Source organism: Schistocerca americana, chromosome X (genome assembly GCF_021461395.2).
Source record: "Schistocerca americana isolate TAMUIC-IGC-003095 chromosome X, iqSchAmer2.1, whole genome shotgun sequence".
NCBI lineage: Eukaryota > Metazoa > Arthropoda > Insecta > Orthoptera > Acrididae > Schistocerca > Schistocerca americana.
In genome coordinates, this window is record NC_060130.1 from 364124701 (window position 1) to 364145218 (window position 20518).

Consider the following 20518-nt stretch of genomic DNA (forward strand, 5'->3'; position numbering starts at 1 on the left):
AGGTTATCAGTCCCCTAAAACTTAGAACTACTTAAACCTAACTAACCTAAGGACATCACACACATCCATGCCCGAGGCAGGATTCGAACCTGCGACGTAGCGGTCGCGCGGTTCCAGAGTGTAGCGCCTAGAACCGCTCGGCCACCTCGGCCGGCACATATTTTCTCTAATGAAACATAAGAATACAAACAAGAGTTTTCATTACGTCGGGATTTCTGCTTCTTCAGATACCTGGAATAATAGCCGTTGCTACCGCTATTAATACTTGGTGGTTTCCGTTTTTTGCAGCGCACAGGCGCATGCGCACGGTGACCAACTACTTCCTGGTGAACCTGAGCGTGGCAGATCTCCTGATGGCCATTCTCAACTGCGCCTTCAACTTTGCCTTCATGCTCAACTCGGACTGGCCTTTCGGCGAGGCCTACTGCTCAGCCAATAACTTCGTGGCCAACGTGACCGTCGCTTCCAGCGCCTTCACGCTCGCTGCTATATCGCTTGACAGGTAAGCTCCAACGTTGAACCGCTTCTGAATTTGGTATCCAAACAGTCAAATATTAGAGAGACAGCCAAGAACTTAATATCCGAGCTTTAATTACGTTCTTCTGCCCAAATACGTTAAATAGTGAGCTAAGCTTGAAGACGGTAAGCTTCCGGATGATATGTCAATGCCTAGTTACACAGCTCAATGAAACTGGGAGCATACAAAGAGCAAACTGCTACAGCATATTACAGAAATCAAATGGAAGAAATGCTCCGTGAGGAGAACAGAAATGTGGGTCTTTTCATGGTTGAATTAATCACTGATTTAATTTTTATGGAGGACGGAGGACCACCGGACCGAACAGTAGGAGGAGCTATTGGATATTCGTCGAATGGACTAGCCTGCCCGTTTCCTAGAGTGAAATCCAATCGAGTACTTGTGGGATGCATTGTGGAGACATACTACAGTGCACCTACATACACCACCGACTATCCAATAGTTGTCAACCACACTGGTGGAGGAATAGAACGCCCTACCACAAGAACTCTTTACCGACATTGTAGGCAGCATGAGAGTACGTTACACAGCATGCATTGCCCTCCGTGGTTACCAAACACCCCCGTCTTTTAATATCGACGGGACTATAATGAATCGCGGTGACCTTAGTGTAATTATCGGCTTTGAATGAAAGTGATATTCCTGTTCGTCTCATTACGTATTTCTTTCAGGTACCATCTGTGCGACATTGTACCAGTTCTTACTACACTACTGTCCATTAAAATTGTTACACCAAGAGAAAATGCAGATAATAAACGGGTATTCAATGGACAGATCCTGAGACATCAGTACCCAGAGCAACCACCTCTGGCTGTAATAACGGCCTTGATACGCCTGGGCGTTGAGTCAAACAGAGCTTGGATGGCGTGTACAGGTGCAGCTGCCCATGCAGCTTCAACACGATACCACAGTTCATCAAGAGTAGTGTCTGGCGTATTGTGACGAGCCAATTGCTCGGCCACCATTGACCAGACGTTTTCAGCTGGTGAGAGATCTGGAGAATGTGCTGGCCAGGGCATCAGTCAAATATTTTCTATATCCAGAAAGGCCCGTACAGGACCTGCAACATGCGATCATGCATTATCCTGCTGAAATGTAGGGTTTCGTAGGGATCGAATGAAGGGTAGAACCACGGGTCGTAACACATATGAAATGTAACGTCCACGGTTCAAAGTGCCGTCAATGCGAACAATAGGTGATTGAGACATGTAACCAATGGCACCCCATACCATCAGGTCAGGTGATACGCCAGTATGGCGATGACGAATACACGCCTCCAAAATGCAGTCACCGCGATGTCGCCAAACAAGAATGCGACCATCATGATGCTGTAAACAGAACCTGGATTCATCCGAAAAAATGACGTTGTGCACCCAGGTTCGTCTCGTTGAGTACACCATCGCAGGCGCTCCTGTCTGTGATGCAGCATCAAGGGTAACCGCAGCCACGGTCTCCTAGCTGATTGTCCATGTTCCTGCAAACGTCGTCGAACTGTTCGTGCAGATGGTTGTTGTCTTGCAAACGTCCCCATCTGTTGACTCAGGCATCGAGACGTGGCTGCACGATCCGTTACAGCCATGCGGATAAGATACCTGTCATCTCGACTTCTAGTGATACGAGGCCGTTGGGATCCAGCTCGGCGTTCCATATTACCGTCCTGAATCCACCGATTCCATATTCTACTAACAGTCATTGGATCTCGACCAACGCGAGCAGCAGTGTCACGATACGATAAACCGCAATCGCGATAGGCTACAATCCGACCGTTATCAAAGTCGGAAACGCGATGGCACGTATTTCTCCTCCCTCCTCCTTACACGAGGCATCACAACAACGTTTCACCAGGCAACGCCGGTCAACTGCTGTTTGTGTATAAGAAATCGGTTGGAAACTTTCCTCATGTCAGCACGTTGTAGATGTCGCCACCGGCGCCAACCTTGTGTGAATGCTCTGAAAAGCTAATCATTTGCATATCACAGCATCTTTTTCCTGTCGATTAAATTTCGCGTCTGTAGCACGTCATCTTCGTGGTGTAGCAATTTTAATGATCAGTAGTGTATATACAGTACAGGTTTCATCGAGCTACGTTTCTTAGCAGTGACATATCATGCCAATGTTAATTTTATCCTTAACTTTTGAGCACCACTGACGTTTCGGGTGTCCCGTCCAGCTGCTGTGTAAATAACTTACTGACATTTAACAATCACTGTCACCAATCAGTGTCAAATGTAATACCATCCAACTGTTACTAGTGGAAAGTAATCAATCTAACCACTGGCATCAAGTATGGACCGACGAAGTTATTGATATTACTGCTTTGTGGTTAGAGGTCATTGGGACAAAATCACGCACGTTCATTTCATAGATCTCTCCACTGCCTGCGATATTATTGCTCTCAGATTATTGGTGCAAAGTATCTACACTATAAAAACCGACTATCCACTGGTCATGGTTCTCAGAGGCCTCCTCGAAAATCGCATGCTCCTTGTGCAGTTCCGGGACGGAAAAAGCGGGTGACAGAGTGAGAAAAACGGTCTGCCTTAGGGCAGCCTAATGGCCTCAACACATTTTAACGTTTATACTTATGACCAATCAGTATGGAATGACACCATGAACTTTATACAGGGTGCCCCAGGAAGAATGGTCATTATTCAAGGATAAGACAGGAACTATCATTCGAAGCAAAAATGTCTAGTACGCGTTGGCTCCAAAATACACATCTTAAGAGCCATGAGCACTTCTTCAGTAGAAGAGATATATGTATTTCACAATAGAGAAGACTAACAAGTGCTCTTAGGTTTTAAGGCATGCATTTTAGAGTCCATATTTGTCTCACCTACAACTCGACGGGAGGCAACTGGCTACAAGGAGCCAATGAAATCCACCACATTCGTACTACACCCCGTAAAAGGTATTTCAAAAGTTGAAATCGATGAATAGTTTCGTCAGAGCAACTAAAGACTACTAACAACAAACTCATCCTAAAATTGAAATGTGTCGAATTTTGAAAGTTCATTACCAGATGGAACCATTAAAATAACTAGCTCTCAGGCTTCTTGAAAACTGGAGATCCTTCAACTGACTGCCGACAGGAACAAGATCGCAATCAAATACTATAAAATGGTAACACACAGTACAGTACGACCTGTAAAACTGTGATAAGGTCCAGACAACCAAATATATCTACTCTTGACGTGACCGCCCCACTCATTGCAACTTCTGGGATCATGTCAGCAACTCTTAATGTAATAGACATCACCGACTTCTCGGCTAAACTAGTCTGACTAATACGCGATGTTTTGTAATATTGTGTTTGTGATACGGGGGTTGTATTATAAGTGCCATTAGTTTACAGAAATTCCATTACCATAACTTGTACCTCCTTTTTTATTAGTAATGTCATGCTTCTGACACGAACAAAAAAGAAAGTTGGGAAAAATATTCTTCTTTAGAAGCATCATTACTAGATGCAAATATAATGGCAAACAAAGTATGACAGTACAGACTCTTCTATAAACATTCGTACGTATACAAAGCTAATTGTGTCGAAGAGCTGGAACCTGCACTCTGGGGAAACACTTTATGAAACTTCTTGTGAATCATTCATAACATGTAACATATGAAAAGTGTAGTAAACAGTTGCGAAAGTGATCCTTTTTTGTGCTTTGCAATGTTGACTAGGTTCATCATGGACATGTGTAATACAAAAACATTGCGAAACCAGTTGCGGCGGGGAGGGATTTTGTTCTGTGTGCAGGTTGCACATTATAATTCACCTACCTCAGAACGGCGTCTACTCGATGTCCCTTCACTCGGCAACGTAGGCACTTAAAAGATGATGTAAAAGCAGAGTTGATAAAAAACAGCATCTAATATCTACAATTACTGAGGCCACACAACTCTAGTAATGAAAGAAAGATCTGTAGAAAAACTGTCGATCAATTTTATCAGGCAGTAAGAAAATGGATTAGCTTCTGGAAAATAATGTTCGAAATTTCCTCACAAAAATGTTTATTTTGTCCTTATAGCAAAAGAAACGGTACTATTCAGTTCACATTTAAACTATTGGCCATTTTCTACCAGTTCAAAATTCATACACAGAAATCTGTCCAGACCCGACCTGAATTAAACAACGTTTTCACAGTCATTAATTTCACCACTAATTGGAGTTATTATATTTGGTCCTTCTTGCGGATTTTTAAAAAAGAAATTGCTCGTCGGAAGTGCTCAGTGGTTGAATACTGAAACATGCCACACGGATACTATGAGGGCCAAATTTTCACACGTGAATTTCTTTCCAACAAAACAATTTCATAACTTCCAAATTGCCCAAGACTGTACGTAAATGCACCTGCTAATACGGCCACGCAATCTGAACCCGAGAAGGCAAATATTTCTTCATTTTACAGATTAATTTTACTCGCACTAGTAACGTAACCGTCCGTGTTCAAAGCTAGCGAGCGCCTCCTCTTCTTGCAGCCTCACTCCCAGTATGACAATCAGGTAACGAGCGGGAACCGTCTCAATTCTAATTGGCTGATCATACTCGCTGCCAATCAGAATGCTCGCTCATCATCACACTTGTGCCAAAACTTGCCTGCACCAATCCTTATACACAGACGCATTTATGTCATTCTGACATACAAATATTAAAGTAATGTTTAATAAACGAAAACGAAAAGGCACTAATTCTGGAAATATTCTTTGGATACTGATTATACTCCACCTGACTTTCTGACTGCTCTTTTACAACAGCAATCACACCTAGACATACGTCATCAGCAAAATGGGTATATTCCCTAGGATCATTTTCCAATGACAGGCTTGTGTAGCTCTTACAGGTTACTTAATATGGTATATCATGCAACATTTAAATTTGACGTATGTCCCACGTACACACTCTCATTTACTCACATTTATTCCCACAACATTATTAGACACAAATAATAATTTTGTCTGATTTTTGTATTACGAAAACTTAAAATAATTAAAGTTATAATATGAAAATCTCAATTAATTAATTCTGCACACTGAGAGTTCTGTTTATGTTTTCCAGTTATACCAAAAGATAAACAATAATATTTCCTAACTGAATTTAGTTCCCTAAGTGTCGGTTTTTTATTTTCTTAACAATTTTTTTATCTCCGAAACTGTGATAGTTTCAACGCTGAAATTTTTATACAATCTTCTCCTGAATAACAAAAGGTAGTGTACCGATTTTGAAAATGATTGAATAATATTTAACATCATTTATTTAGGTTCATAGGTGGCATGAATATACAGTCGCTCGAAGTGACACAGGAACCGTTCTCACAGTGGAGTAGCAGCAGGTGTATATGACTCGTAGGTGGGACACAACTTGTTGGGTCCAACACTGCGGACTGTGCTGCAATGTAGCTTACTGCAATAATTGTTATCGCACATTAACTCGCAACGTCTCACAATCACTTAAATATTCGTATTAACAATTTATAATAACCATGTATATTCTCTCTAGCAGAAGCTTTTTACCATCAAGATGATAGAGATCGAAAGCTGCAACCTTCAGATGTGAATCGGTGATGCCTCCCTACGTTATGAGCTACGCAGCGATAGAAGTTTCGCTCAGTAGCGCACCAACAGCCATACTTCAGACCACATGGAAGGCAACCTATTGTTTGATTTTGAGAAACTGCCGCCTGTTTCGCGTCTCTAAGTCTGAGTTGACGAAGAAAAATATGTTACATAAAGAAAATTTAAAAACTATCATTTCAGAAACGAGTACATTTGATACCCTCTTTATGTGTGTATATTTAATCTTAGTCCTTACCTGGAAGCTACTTGTGTGTTTATCATAATTTTCTCATGTATTGAAGCAAAATAATGTCTGTTGTGCTCTCAATATACTCTTTAGCTCAATTTTTTGCCTTAAATTGTTCTTATGCTGAGACAGTAGTATATTTTCAGAAACACAGAAGCATGAAAAATGACCAGATATCATACTAATTTCAGGACGGCTGCAGAGTGGCTACGGGAGCAGTATGAGTGCCTGAATAGTTCGAGTCGTTATCATGATAGAAATTGAAGGTTACATATTATTAATAATATTATAGACAAGACCTAGCCCTACAGCACTTTTAAGTAAACATATGATTAAACTGTCAGGTAGAGGAATTAGTAAGTACGTGTTGAATACATCTGCCCAAGAGATAAAACTCGTACTACTACACCAACCACGACGTGTATTACTGTGGACTGAGTATTTTCCTTTTGGTACTTATTCGTTAATTTACGCTACATATAGACAATATTATTTTCGTCCGCAAAATTATCAATATTCAAAAGTCATGATAATTATTAACAACACAATCTCTTTCCAGCTCTCCTATTAATCTTAGGAAAGTATTATATTTTTCATGTTACTTAGCCACTGAGAACTTTCTTCCCACTCTCTTGAATGAATGCTGCTGCTGACGTAAGCGCATTTTCGGGGAAATTACCTTTCTTTTACGCACGACATAACGTCCTTCTTACCATTAAGCATTTGCAGTAGCGTCTGTGAGACGATTATGTCCTCGTTTCTACCTCGATCAATGATACGTCAGGGTGTGTTGCAGAAAAACTGCAATTTTCGTAATGGAATCGCTGCTTTCACAAAGATAAATCGCCGACGGCGTTGCTCTAAGTAACTCTTCAACTTTATTCCTGTCTAATAATGCTTTAGCGATCAAAATCCGTTACTGGGATACAGAGCAGAAAATAAAATCTACTTATGATGTACACTACCGAAAATAAGATAGTACACCATTTTAGAGGTTTCCAGGTCACTCAAGATTTTTTCTTGTGACAGCGCATATGGAGTACATGAAATGATTACAGATCAATAGCTCAAGCGGTTCTGTGGTACCAGGTATCGACCAATGTTGAAACACCCATATTCTTACGTGGTGTAGCCTCCACGGGCGGCGCAGGCACTAACTCTGACAGACAGTCGTCACCCGTACAGAGGGCAAATGCTGTCCTGTGGTACATTATGCCACGCCTGCTCACCTTCTTGTGGCAAGAACGACAAAAGGAGGGGTCTAACAACATTCTGCACGTACTGAGTGCTGGTTTGCGTCCCATCATAAACTCAAAGGTGAACGACAGTTATAGCTTATTGCTCCCCAGACCAAAGGCCTGAGGAGGGGCCAGTGTGTCTTGGACTAACGCATTCTACTAGACAGCGCTCACCAGATCTCCGTCGTAGGTGCAAACGACCATTACTTGGGTGCAGGCAGAATCTGCTTTCATCGTTGAAGACCACGGCGCGACATTCCATCTTCCAAATGATGCTCTGACGGCATGAGTCGAGCCGTACACGTCGATCCTGTGGCGAGAGTGAAAGTCAAGCTACAGGTGTGCGTGCCCGTTAGCAGCAGTTCGTGTCGACACTTCTGGACTCACAAGCCCTTTTACCTGTAATGTGCCACCGCTGCCCTTACAATACGTCGATCCAGGTGGGCATCTGTGCTGCATGGACGTTCAGAACCTCGTCGATGGGTGTGAGAATGCCACTGATACCTGCATCGTTGCATAACTGACGCAGCACGTCCAGCGTGTGTGTCAGTTCTCCGACAGGAACATCCCGCCACTTGGAAGGCTACAATTTGACCCTTCTCAAACTCTCTCAGTTGGCTGTAGGAAACACGAATGCGTCTCCGTGGCTTTCTTGCCTGCTTGCGTCACATTTCTGCATCACACTGACCATTCTGGCTGTGAGCATTCCCTATTAAAGGGTAGACACAGATAGTACTGTGGTAGCTATGCCACTACGCTATCTGTTGGTGGACGACGTTGAAAGTATTATGAGTACATGTACTACCCGTAGTTGGCATATGCCATCATCGGATGAAAACCGACGTCGTCTTTCCAGACGTACTAAAATGGTTCAAATGGCTCTGAGCACTATGGCACTTAACAGCTATGGTCATCAGTCCCCTAGAACTTAGAACTACTTAAACCTACCTAACCTAAGGGCAGCACACAACACCCAGCCATCACGAGGAAGAGAAAATCCCTGACCCCGCCGGAAATCGAACCCGGGAACCCGGGCGTGGGAAGCAAGCACGCTACCGCACGACCACGAGATGCGGGCCCAGACGTACTAATTTTTTTCCGGCAGTGTATTTTAATTTCAGTGACGGAAAAGACGCTCACATCATCTGTGAGCGAATATTAATGTCAACCAAATAGGTGCCATCTAGAAGCCAAGTAAGAAAGTATTACCTGTTCTTATTTAGTCAGTAATTATGAAAGAAAGAAATTTCAGAAAATACTTTCTTCACGCCGTTATGCACTTTCCACATAGTACGTTTTTTGTTGCGAAGCAAAATAATTATACTGTATTTTTTATTCAAATAAAGAGACAGTCGCTGTTGCAAGTATTTCCATTAAAACTGACTTGTTTCTCGCTAGCGTTACATCTTCAGAATTTCTGTAAATTAACGATAAAGTATGTATTATATAAAGTTCTGACCGCGAGCCTATGCAACCTCTGAAAAGTTACTACTTTCTCAAGTAACTTATAAAACGAACTTTCCTTAGACACCGTAAACCACATTAGTCAAAAAATAAACATTGAATAGGGCATAACCGCAATCGTCAAATATAAGAGCGGAAGCCTGAGAAGATAAATAATTTTTTATAAAAAATGCGTCAATTTTAAAATAAATACCTGCACGTACTTTTTATGTGAAACTTGAGTTACTGTTGCTGAACCAGGCAGGAAATGGAGTGGAGAAAGTTCATTCTACTTCTTTAATTTTTTTTAAGTTCCACCAGGCAAATTCGGACCAGAGAAGGTTAGCACTGGGCGGACGCTTCGATCAGTACGTCAAGGCCCACAGCCTATACAACAGACCTTATAGTGACGCAAGGAGAAACGCAAGCGTTGCTGTGCTACATAACAAGGCACTGTGAGGTAACGCTACGTAACCCAATCACCCGGGCGCCATTACAAAATCAAACATAGACAGACAGAACCGAGCTCGGGGACCCAGAATAATTACTGGACTTACCACTGCGAGGCGAGGTGCACTGAAAGTTGCGATAAATGAGGGCAAATGAGCTCATGCACTTCATAGGCGTAGGCTTAGCCCATTGAATAACGAAGCCTTCAGGGCTGAAGAACACATTATGTCGTGCTAGTATTCCGTCTGTATCTCTAAGACTGGAGATAATGACAGTCTATTGAGATTCAGTGAAACTATGACAGGGCGATCGATTATGGCCAGTCAGCTGCTTGCTTGCTGACTTCAACAGAGATATGCAGCCAACACAGTGCATACCACAGCTGTGAGTAGCAGAGGGACAAAGGCAAGAGGACACTTTAGAGAAAAAATTGATATGAACATTAGTTAAACTGATCAATTAATCTCCCCACCAGACCATGCCCACCCCATTTCCGGAAGACATCATGTGTTTTTCTCAGCCTGCACATGGGCCCAGCAGACCCCCGCCCCCACACACACACCATTCCTCCTCCCCCTCCCCTCACTAACGTACACTATTGGCGGGAATTTCTAATTTTGGTGGGAATTTCTTTGCCCCAGAGCTCTACTGACGTCCCCCGTCAACGGGAGGGAAATTAAAATGGCGGTCCGCTCTCTAGGACTCAAATCCTGGTCCTTCTCGATGGAAGGCCAAAGTGAACCCCGTAGCAAAATTATACCACCAAAAGCGCTTGGAATAGGCTTTTCGCGGATGATGCTGTAGTATACAGAGAAGTTGCAGCATTAGAAAATTGTAGCGAAATGCAGGAAGATCTGCAGCGGATAGGCACTTGGTGCAGGGAGTGGCAACTGACCCTTAACATAGACAAATGTAATGTATTGCGAATACATACAAAGAAGGATCCTTTATTGTATGATTATATGACAGCAGAACAAACACTGGTAGCAGTTACTTCTGTAAAATATCTGGGAGTATGCGTGCGGAACGATTTGAAGTGGAATGATCATATAAAATTAATTGTTGGTAAGGCGGGTACCAGGTTGAGATTCATTGGGAGAGTCCTTAGAAAATGTAGTCCATCAACAAAGGAGGTGGCTTACAAAACACTCGTTCGACCTATGCTTGAGTATTGCTCATCAGTGTGGAATCCGTACCAGATCGGTCTGACGGAGGAGATAGAGAAGATCCAAAGAAGAGCGGCGCGTTTCGTCACAGGGTTATTTGGTAACCGTGATAGCGTTACGGAGATGTTTAGCAAACTCAAGTGGCAGACTCTGCAAGAGAGGCGCTCTGCATCGCGGTGTAGCTTGCTGTCCAGGTTTCTAGAGGGTGCGTTTCTGGATGAGGTATCGAATACATTGCTTCCCCCTACTTATACCTCCCGAGGAGATCACGAATGTAAAATTAGAGAGATTCGAGCGCGCACGGAGGCTTTCCGGCAGTCGTTCTTCCCGCGAACCATTCGCTACTGGAACAGAAAAGGGAGGTAATGACAGTGGCACGTAATGTGCCCTCCGCCACACACCGTTGGGTGGCTTGCGGAGTATGAATGTAGATGTAGATGTAGAAACTAAAAACGGCGGTGCTCTTTCTGGGACTGAAACCTGGGCTTTCAGTGATATTCCAGAAGGTGCTCCAAATCGTCCACAGTGTCTTCAGTACAACGTGTAGCTGAGGTGTTTCTCATTGACAAAAATGTGGAAGACATTGCAACATGTAGAAACTGGAAGAGTCTGCGGTGCTGTAGAGTGCTTCCAACAGCCATCCGAAGGTGATGACCTGTACGCTTAATCTCATCTTCTCCAGCGACAGGATATCAGATGTTTCGGTGCTCTATTTCGAAGAGCATTGTCACCTCATTTTGCTGTCATGTATATGATTACTGTTCCTGTTTTGACCATCACCGAATGGTGCAGTTCACAACATGCGCGAGTTAGTATAAATAAAAAGTGGTAATGTTATATTATTGGTGAAAAAATTAAAAAATAAAAAGAAAAACATGTGGAGAGCGTCGCAGCATATGGAAGTAGACGAGTCTGCAGCATTAAGGAACGCTTCCAAACAACTGCCTGAAGGTGATGACCTCTACATTTAGCTGCAGGGCTTCCCCACATCTTTTACATTTAACTCTACATTCCCTAATTATGCACCAAGTGCCAGCCGCGGTGGCCGTGCGGTTCTAGGCGCTCCAATCCGGAGCCGCGCTGCTGCTACGGTCGCAGGCTCGAATCCTGCCTCGGGCATGGGTGTGTGTGATGTCCTTAGGTTAGTTAGGTTTAAGTAGTTCTAAGTTCTAGGGGACTGATGACCACAGCAGTTGAGTCCCATAATGCTCAGAGCCATTTGAACCATTTTTTATGGACCAAGTCATTTATAGCGCATTATATAACAATTAGTTCATTAGTTATTTAAATCCACAAGCATAGTTTAAACAACATCCTTCAAAAATTTCACATAGCTGAAACATGTATACATAGTCAAAGCATTTCCGTGACGGATACAACATTTTTTGTAAGCAACACTAGAAAATGACACAGAAGTATCGATACACATACAAAATTGGTCGAAAATAGGTGTTACACGTCCACTAGGCAAACCATTGATTACTGCATAATGGTTGCTTGCCACCAATCGGTTGAGATGGAGGGAGCCTTGGCGGAGCACTAGATATCTGCTACTTCTTGCTGGGGAGTAGCCTGGTGGAGTGGAAAAGGTGTGGTTGGCGCGCAAGTGGCAACTCGTCCTTTGTGACGGGTAACGAGTCTGGGCTGAGCAGTGGTGTGGTTAACACCTCGCTAGCAGTACCGGATCATTGTGGCTCATATTCCTGGAGTTATGAGGCCAGAAGAGCTTAAGGGCAATAGTTACTGGCCCCGGATGCCACGTTTGGTGATACCATTATCATGGCACCGTTTCTGGCCCTATAAATGTAATTCCGACGCCAGGAAGATATCTAACAGGGCGAGGCCAACAGTGTTGCTATAGCTGCATCTCTGCCAGGTTAATAGCCACTGCAAATTACGCCACCAGAACCACCAGCCTTCCACTAAGTTGTTTATGTTTGGCACTCTGTAAATGGACCAGGTATTTGTAAAATTTGGTTGATTTTAATAATAATAGTGATGTTTCTAAAAACTCTGTCTTACACCCGTAATTATCCTAAATCACAAACCTGGACAGGAATCCTATCCTGGTGACTTTGATTCCGAGTGTCCTAATTTACTATGGGAAAGTGGTTGAACTTGAATTTAATGTAATGTCGTCGTTTGCACAGCCAATTATATTTTTGATTAGGTCAAAAGTCTTCTTATGAGTGGCACATTTATTATTTAAAGAGTTATAGTTTGTGTGCGTTATTTAATTATTAATTAATGATAAGAACACTCACAATTTCTCATACACACAGGTGTAGTTTTGTTAATGGGCATGGTTCTTCAAATCATGAAAGTTTAAGCATCCTCATATACTATACTAGTTAGTTACTGAAGCAATGCAAAGGCTCCTTCACAGCCAGTGTACTTGGATTTGCATTCTGTTTAGTTGCCTCAAACAGAGTTTAAGAAAGAACTATTTACTGTATTATCTTTCCTAATGCAAACTGGTTAATGCACAGGCAGAGAGACCCCGTGCTAAGCAGTGAAGTCATAGATTATGATCATTAGCAGACCCCCTGATTTAAATTCACAATCATTTCAAGCTTTACCCTGTTCAGTATTGCTACTAGTTTGATGTGTGTCGGTAATTGGTTTTATAAACTGCAAGGTTAGGTTACTGTGTTGTAGTATGAACAGATGTAAGGAAAGAGTTTAGTGCGTGTGTCAAGGAAGGCCGGATTAGCCGTAGCACTGCCTTCTGCCTTATCATTTTGTTTGACACAAGACTGCCTAATTAGGCTGGGGAGCGGTTTTAATACGTAATGTTACAACTTGCTTTTGTACTGGGAGAACGTCTCTTCCTGCCCCACCGTTTACTGTTGGTTATAGTTTGCTGGAGTGTTTCGGAAAAAAATTCCCAGTTTGATAGTTCTGTTTTCATTAGGTTATCTCACGGTCATATCCAAAAAAATTCCTCGCAGAGGAAGGTGGTGGGTGGTGGATGGTAGCGGTATAGACGGACTTGTTGGGATAGACGCCGTTGATATAGGACAATGTACTGTAATACACGCAGCAGTTGATAGCTACATCAATTTTAGCAATTTAACCTGTTGTTCCGTAATTTAAACGCCAGTCAGTGACATGGCAGAATGCTTCCCAGTTTCTGCATAATCACTAAATCACCCTTCCACTACTTTTAAATGGCTCTGAGCACTATGGGACTCAACTGCTGTGGTCATAAGTCCCCTAGAACTTAGAACTACTTAAACCTAACTAACCTAAGGACAGCACACAACACCCAGCCATCACGAGGCAGAGAAAATCCCTGACCCCGCCGGGAATCGAACCCGGGAACCCGGGCGTGGGAAGCGAGAACGCTACCGCACGACCACGAGATGCGGGCCCACTACTTTTAAAGTACCATGTACTAGATTGCAATTGCAGATAGATGACTGTGCAGTACGTCCATTCGATTATATACATCAAAGTATACCAGTAGTTCCTTAATTTCAACGCCAGCCAATGACATGGCAGAATGCTTCCCAATTTCTGCATAATCGCTAAATCACCCTTCCACTACTTTTAAAGTATCATATACTATATCACGAATGTAGATAGATGACTGTGCAGCACATTCATTCGACCATATACACCAAAGTATACCCAACACGGTCCTATACCGATGCAAAGAGGTTATTTACATATTTCCAGAGCATCTGTTACAGTGCAGAATCTACGATTGCGACTCGCCAACTTTTCCTATGTGAATGGACGCCACAGAGTACTGTCGCATTCGTAGGATGAAGTCGGAGATTCACAGATACCTCCAACGTTGTCCTTGACCAGTCGTCCCTGCAACACGAATCTTACCGACAGTACCCATCCAAAAGCACAAGATCTCACCAGACGCGTGCGTGACGGGGAGGGTCGCACCTCTTATCGGTGTATAGTAAACATGAGAGTGTTGCGTTGGTATAACAGATGGTTACGAAGAAACGTATGGCTCATACATAATGGAGGGGCAGATGTATGGAGTTTGAAACGTTTCACGTAAACAAACCGTGCAATCAATTCTGAAGCATTATTCCACTGTCTGGAGTCAGTACCAGGAAGAGCCGCGCGGGATTAGCCGAGTGGTCTAGAGCGCTGCAGTCATGGACTGTGCAGCTGGTCCCGGCGGAGGTGCGAGTCCTCCTTCGGGCATGGGTGTGTATGTTGTCCTTAGGATAATTTAGGTTAAGTAGTGTGTAAGCTTAGGGACTGATGACCTTAGCAGTTCAATCCCATAAGATTTCACACACGTTTTTTAAAAAAAATGTACCATCAAGGTACTAGCGGGAGGGAAATGATCGCAGAGTATAAACGCACACTCTGATGATCACATGACTCTGCAGCTAAAAATATTCTATATTTTTAAAGCCGTACCTTTTCATAAATATTAGTCGTGCGGAATGCAACGCTCTTAATACTCAGATGCAGGATATATTTGTCCAACATCAGCCATACAACCAACCAGCAAGTTTCGTACCCCAATCACTATGGTGACAAACTTTAAAATGATAAAACTACTTTCTTCTACATTATTCCTGCGTCCTAGGAAGACATTCTCAGTGTGTATCCACCGCTAGGGCTGCTTATAAACCAACTAGGACGAAGTCTGGAGACTGTTGTTCTTTCTCATATGTAATTAGTAAATTTTATTCATCTTTTTAAGTTGGAAACGTACGTACTCTCAATCACACTTCCCACGTTAATCGTGCATATCATACGTAGTAGTATAAGAAGGAGGACCGGTAGTGGTAACAGTAGCATTGGTTGTGATGGATGTGGCTATGTCCCATTAGGAAACAGAGCGAACAAGAACCGACTTGAATATTTCCGACAGCTGATACAACCAGGTTCAAAAAAAATTTTTTATTTTTATTTTAAATGGTTCAAATGGCTCTGAGCACTATGGGACTCAACTTCTGAGGTCATCAGTCCCCTAGAACTTAGAACTACTTAAACCTAACTAACCTATGGACATCACTCACATCCATGCCCGAGGCAGGATTCGAACCTGCGACCGTGGAGGTCGCGCGGTTCCAGACTGTAGCGCCTAGAACCGCTCGGCCACCCAGGCCGGCGATACAACCAGGTACCACACACACACTGCTGCAGGAAAATGCAAACGAAGAAGCAGCAACTTCTTACGAAGTGAAACGTCCCCTTAGAAAAATTAATGAACTACTGTGCTGGTAAACCCCTACGTTATTTGATTTTCAAACAGCTGAGCAAAACTGAACGTACTCAGACATTTCGCATTTCGCTCTTTACATATTCTGATTTATTTTTATTATTTAATAGATCTGTTGACAGAAAGTGTTCACATTAGCAAACGCATTTAATTTTATTTTATAAAACCAATGCTGCAACACAGCTGGAAAACAGATATCAAATGAAATAACCAACTATGTAAAGCAAAGCATAACAATATCATTCAATAGTCATGTGGCATTTCATAAGTTAGTAGAAATTCTCTCACCTCTCTTAGAAAGACACTTGTCATAATCAGGTGTGCAGATGTAAGAATATTTCCCATCAATTCATAAGTATTTCAGTAAGTAGCACGAAGTACGTGCTCCACAGTATAATCATATGTTTCCAAGTAATAGCGTGTCATATTTGTGATGCTTTCTGCAAAGGAATGTCAATAGCGAGGTTAATGGCCTCTTTTTTTTCTCCACCTAATGGCTTTACGTTTTCAGGCGACTATCGCCCAGCTGGGCGCCCATTACGCATTACGTCTAGGTCACTTACGAAACATTTACGACAGCAGTCTCCGCTACAGTGACAGACTCATATGAAAATTTCACAGGTCGAGAATTTGCGTTACAAATGTGTAGAAACAAAATCCTGTAAATATAACAGTGTACAAAAAATTTTCGCCGGCATTGTGATACATTCACGCATTTACACACATTTCATAACCCTTAAATTACGATTCTTGGTTTCCAACATCCTTTTTCACAAACAAGAGTCCCTAACTTCTATTCATTATTCATATACATATAAACACATAATCACATTCCTCATAAATGGTAGCATCATCTTATTGATCATAAACATACCTCAACAGCATAATACACATCGTCATCGTAATAATATCATAAAAAAAACTCAGCCAAATCTCAAAAACGTCGTAGCTTCCTGCAATAATTTCAAAACCTAAAAAAAATTCTCTGCTCATTTCAATAGTGTCATCTACGAGGTGCATTCAAGTTCTAAGGCCTCCGATTTTTTTTCTAATTAACTACTCACCCGAAATCGATGAAACTGGCGTTACTTCTCGACGTAATCGCCCTGCAGACGTACACATTCTTCACAACGCTGACGCTGTGATTCCATGGCAGTGGCGAAGGCTTCTTTAGAAGTCTGTTTTGACCACTGGAAAATCGCTGAGGCAATAGCAGCATGGCTGGTGAATGTGCGGTCACGGAGAGTGTCTTTCATTGTTAGAAAAAGCCAAAAGTCACTAGGAGCCAGGTCAGGTGAGTAGGGAGCATGAGGAATCACTTCAAAGTTGTTATCACGAAGAAACTGTTGCGTAACGTTAGCTCGATGTGCGGGTGCGTTGTCTTGGTGAAACAGCACATGCGCAGCCCTTTCCGGACGTTTTTGTTGCAGTGCAGGAAGGAATTTGTTCTTCAAAACATTTTTGTAGGAGGTACCTGTTACCGTAGTGCCCTTTGGAACGCAATGGGTAAGGATTACGCCCTCGCTGTCCCAGAACATGGGCACCATCATTTTTTCAGCACTGGTGGTTACCCAAAATTTTTTTGGTGGCGGTGAATCTGTGTGCTTCCATTTAGCTGACTGGCGCTTTGTTTCTGGATTGAAAAATGGCATCCATGTCTCATCCATAGTCACAACCGACGAAAAGAAAGTCCCATTCATGCTGTCGTTGCGCGTCAACATTGCTTGGCAACATGCCACACGGGCAGCCATGTGGTCGTCCGTCAGCATTCGTGGCACCCACTTGGATGACACTTTTCGCATTTTCAGGTCGTCATGCAGGATTGTGTGCACAGAACCCACAGAAATGCCAGCTCTGGAGGCAATCTGTTCAACAGTCATTCAGCGATCCCCCAAAACAATTCTCTCCACTTTCTCGATCATGTCGTCAGACCGGCTTGTGAGAGCCCGAGGTTGTTTCGGTTTGTTGTCACACGATGTTCTGCCTTCATTAAACTGTCGCACCCATGAATGCACTTTCGACCCATCCATAACTCCATCACCACATGTCTCCTTCAACTGTTGATGAATTTCAATTGGTTTCACACCACGCAAATACAGAAAACGAATGATTCCACGCTGTTCAAATAAGGAAAACGTCGCCATTTTAAGTATTTAAAACAGTTCTCATTCTCGCCGCTGGTGGTAAAATTCCATCTGCCATACAGTGCTGCCATCTCTGGGATGTATTGACAATGAATGCGGCCTCATTTTAAAACTATGTGCACGTTTCTATCTCTTTCCAGTCTGGAGAAAAAAAAACGGAGGCCTTAGAACTTGAATGCACCTCGTACTTCAAATGTACTTTAAAAATCATGATCCCATACCAAATACATCATTCAAAGCTCTCATAGTATCACAGTGGTTCCGAAAAAATATGAAGAGTTCACAAAGTACAGACAAAATGCAATTTCATATGTGTGAAGTTATCCAACTGTGTAATTACGTAAACATGTGTCACTGATGTGGTGAAAAAAATGTTTGTCTCTCTCAGTTAAATGATCAGATAGCTATGTAATTTAGGTGTTAGAGAAATATGATACCGATGTGTAAAGTTGTATAAGCAAATACCATATTAGGTAGGGCTCCTTGTGCTTGCCAAACACATGGTACTCAAAGTAAGCGTGTACCCCCCTGAGGAGTACTGTATTTATACCTTCAGGTGTTACAGATTACAGCAATGGAATGAAATGTATCACGGAAAACTTTCTTTGTAATTCAAAAATCTTTAAAAATAAATATTTTAAGTACAAAATTAATCACTCAAATACGTGTACTAATGCGCTAAATTGTGCGTCTTGTTGTAACATAATCTCTGTCATTACTTAAGGGTAAAAAATGTACCAAGTGTCGTAATTATCGTAGTCCTTAAGCAAAGTTCTGTGGAAGTCAATGTACTTACCTCGTAATAAACAAAAGCGAAATGCTATGCATGTAGATATCGTATTTATTACGTACAGTACCGTATCAAGAAAGTACTACACTGTAACGTATTGTTGTGCTACAAAAAAAAGCTGTCTCATTGTAGCTATACCACAAAGGTTACTACTAACACATGTTTTACTTTCTAGAAGAATTCAGAAAAACTGTGCAGATATAAAGCAGATACAGCACAAAAGCAACAATGTAAATTGTGTCACACATTAGTAGCGTCGTGATATAATCGTGTAGCGGTCATAGAAACCAAATGCTAAGTCATCTTTAATCTCACACAAAGTACTTTAAATCCAGAATGTATTCTCATGTAAACCAAAATGTTGCATTAAAATCTTGTTAGCAGTACTGATATATGCTCTAAGTATGTGAGCCTTATAGTCGTTACGTAATCATACAACTAACAAGCAAGAATGTACACACACAAGAACACTGTGTCGTCTGTTCACTATAACAATGCATTCGTAATTACTGTCTATATATGTTCCCTAGGTTCTAGACTGGATAGTTAACTTTAAAACATAGTTGCATGTTAACAGTTTCTAAGTCTGACGAAGCGTACTAGTAACGTGAAATGAAAATTTTATAGCAAAGACTAAGTTAAAAAGCAGATTATCTTTCAATAAACGGTTTTACATGTGAAATATGGTGTAAACCTTTACTCTTAATAGTACGCAGAGTTTCAACTTCAAAGCAATTATCATGCTGTATACGTCGGTAAGGAATGCTAAAATTTTTTTCAAGGTTAGCGTCTATGTTATTTTTCTCTGAGCCAGCCGGCGCACGTGGCTGCCTGCGGTGCGAGTCATTGTCTGCTATCTCTTTGTTGGAGTGCGTCGTTATTGGGATTAGGAGACCTAACTTCTACAAATTCACCTTGCCGAGAGAGCCCTGCCCTGTTTGAATCTCTCCAGTTCTGATGAAATTCAGGTCTGTCGTTACGATTATATCGTCTGTCGTCATGTCGGTAGATTCCATAGTTTCTTTTTTGTCGGTCACGTGGTGGAGAATTTCTCCCTGAATCGTAACTGCGCGGTGGACCGTTGTGTCTGAAGTTATTCTGTCACCCTTGATAATAATAGTTCTGGTTCCCTTATCGTCTGTTTCTCTGATTGTCTCTGTGATAGTCATTACAACGGAGAGGTGATCTTTCCCTGTAATTATTACTACTCTGCCAACGGTTGCCATACGGGTGGTGTCTGTTTTGGTCACGATTTACGTTGTAAGAATAGCCTTATCGTGTCCAGTTATTATTTGTTTCATCATGGAATTGTGACGGATGTGACCTGTAATTGTTGTGTTCTTGTTTTCGCGTCCCGCGATTGTCAGTGTCAATTTCCAGTTCTTGTAACAGTCCCTGAAAAGCTTCAATGTCGTCTTTGCAACGTACTGCGAAAACAATATGTCGTAAATGTTCGGGCAATTTGATTAAGCAAATGCGGATGAGTTCTGAGGGGCTGTATGGGTTTGACAGGTACTGATTCTTGTGCAACATGTCTTCAAAATATTTCACAAGACTGGAAAATTCAGATTGTTCGAAATGTTTTATCATTATGATGCTATATTTTACTCGCTCTCGTGTAGCTTGAGACCAATATGCTGAGAGGAAGGCATGATAAAATTCTCCTTCACTGTGACAATCGTGAATGATTGGTCGCATTCTTACAGCTAGTTCATTCTCTAAATAGCCACACATAAATTCTAA

At 42.1% G+C, this 20518-nt stretch overlaps 1 protein-coding gene across 1 annotated transcript in view; it reads left to right on the forward strand.

Moving 5' to 3' along the window:
* The first annotated feature begins 293 nt into the window (after positions 1–293).
* LOC124556033 (tachykinin-like peptides receptor 86C) overlaps positions 294–20518 on the forward strand; it is a 264028-nt gene continuing 243803 nt past the window's right edge. The window contains exon 1 of the mRNA XM_047130068.1: positions 294–502. Within this exon, the coding sequence (XP_046986024.1) occupies positions 300–502 (203 nt within the window). The 5' untranslated portion in view covers positions 294–299. The remainder of the gene's footprint in view (positions 503–20518) is intronic.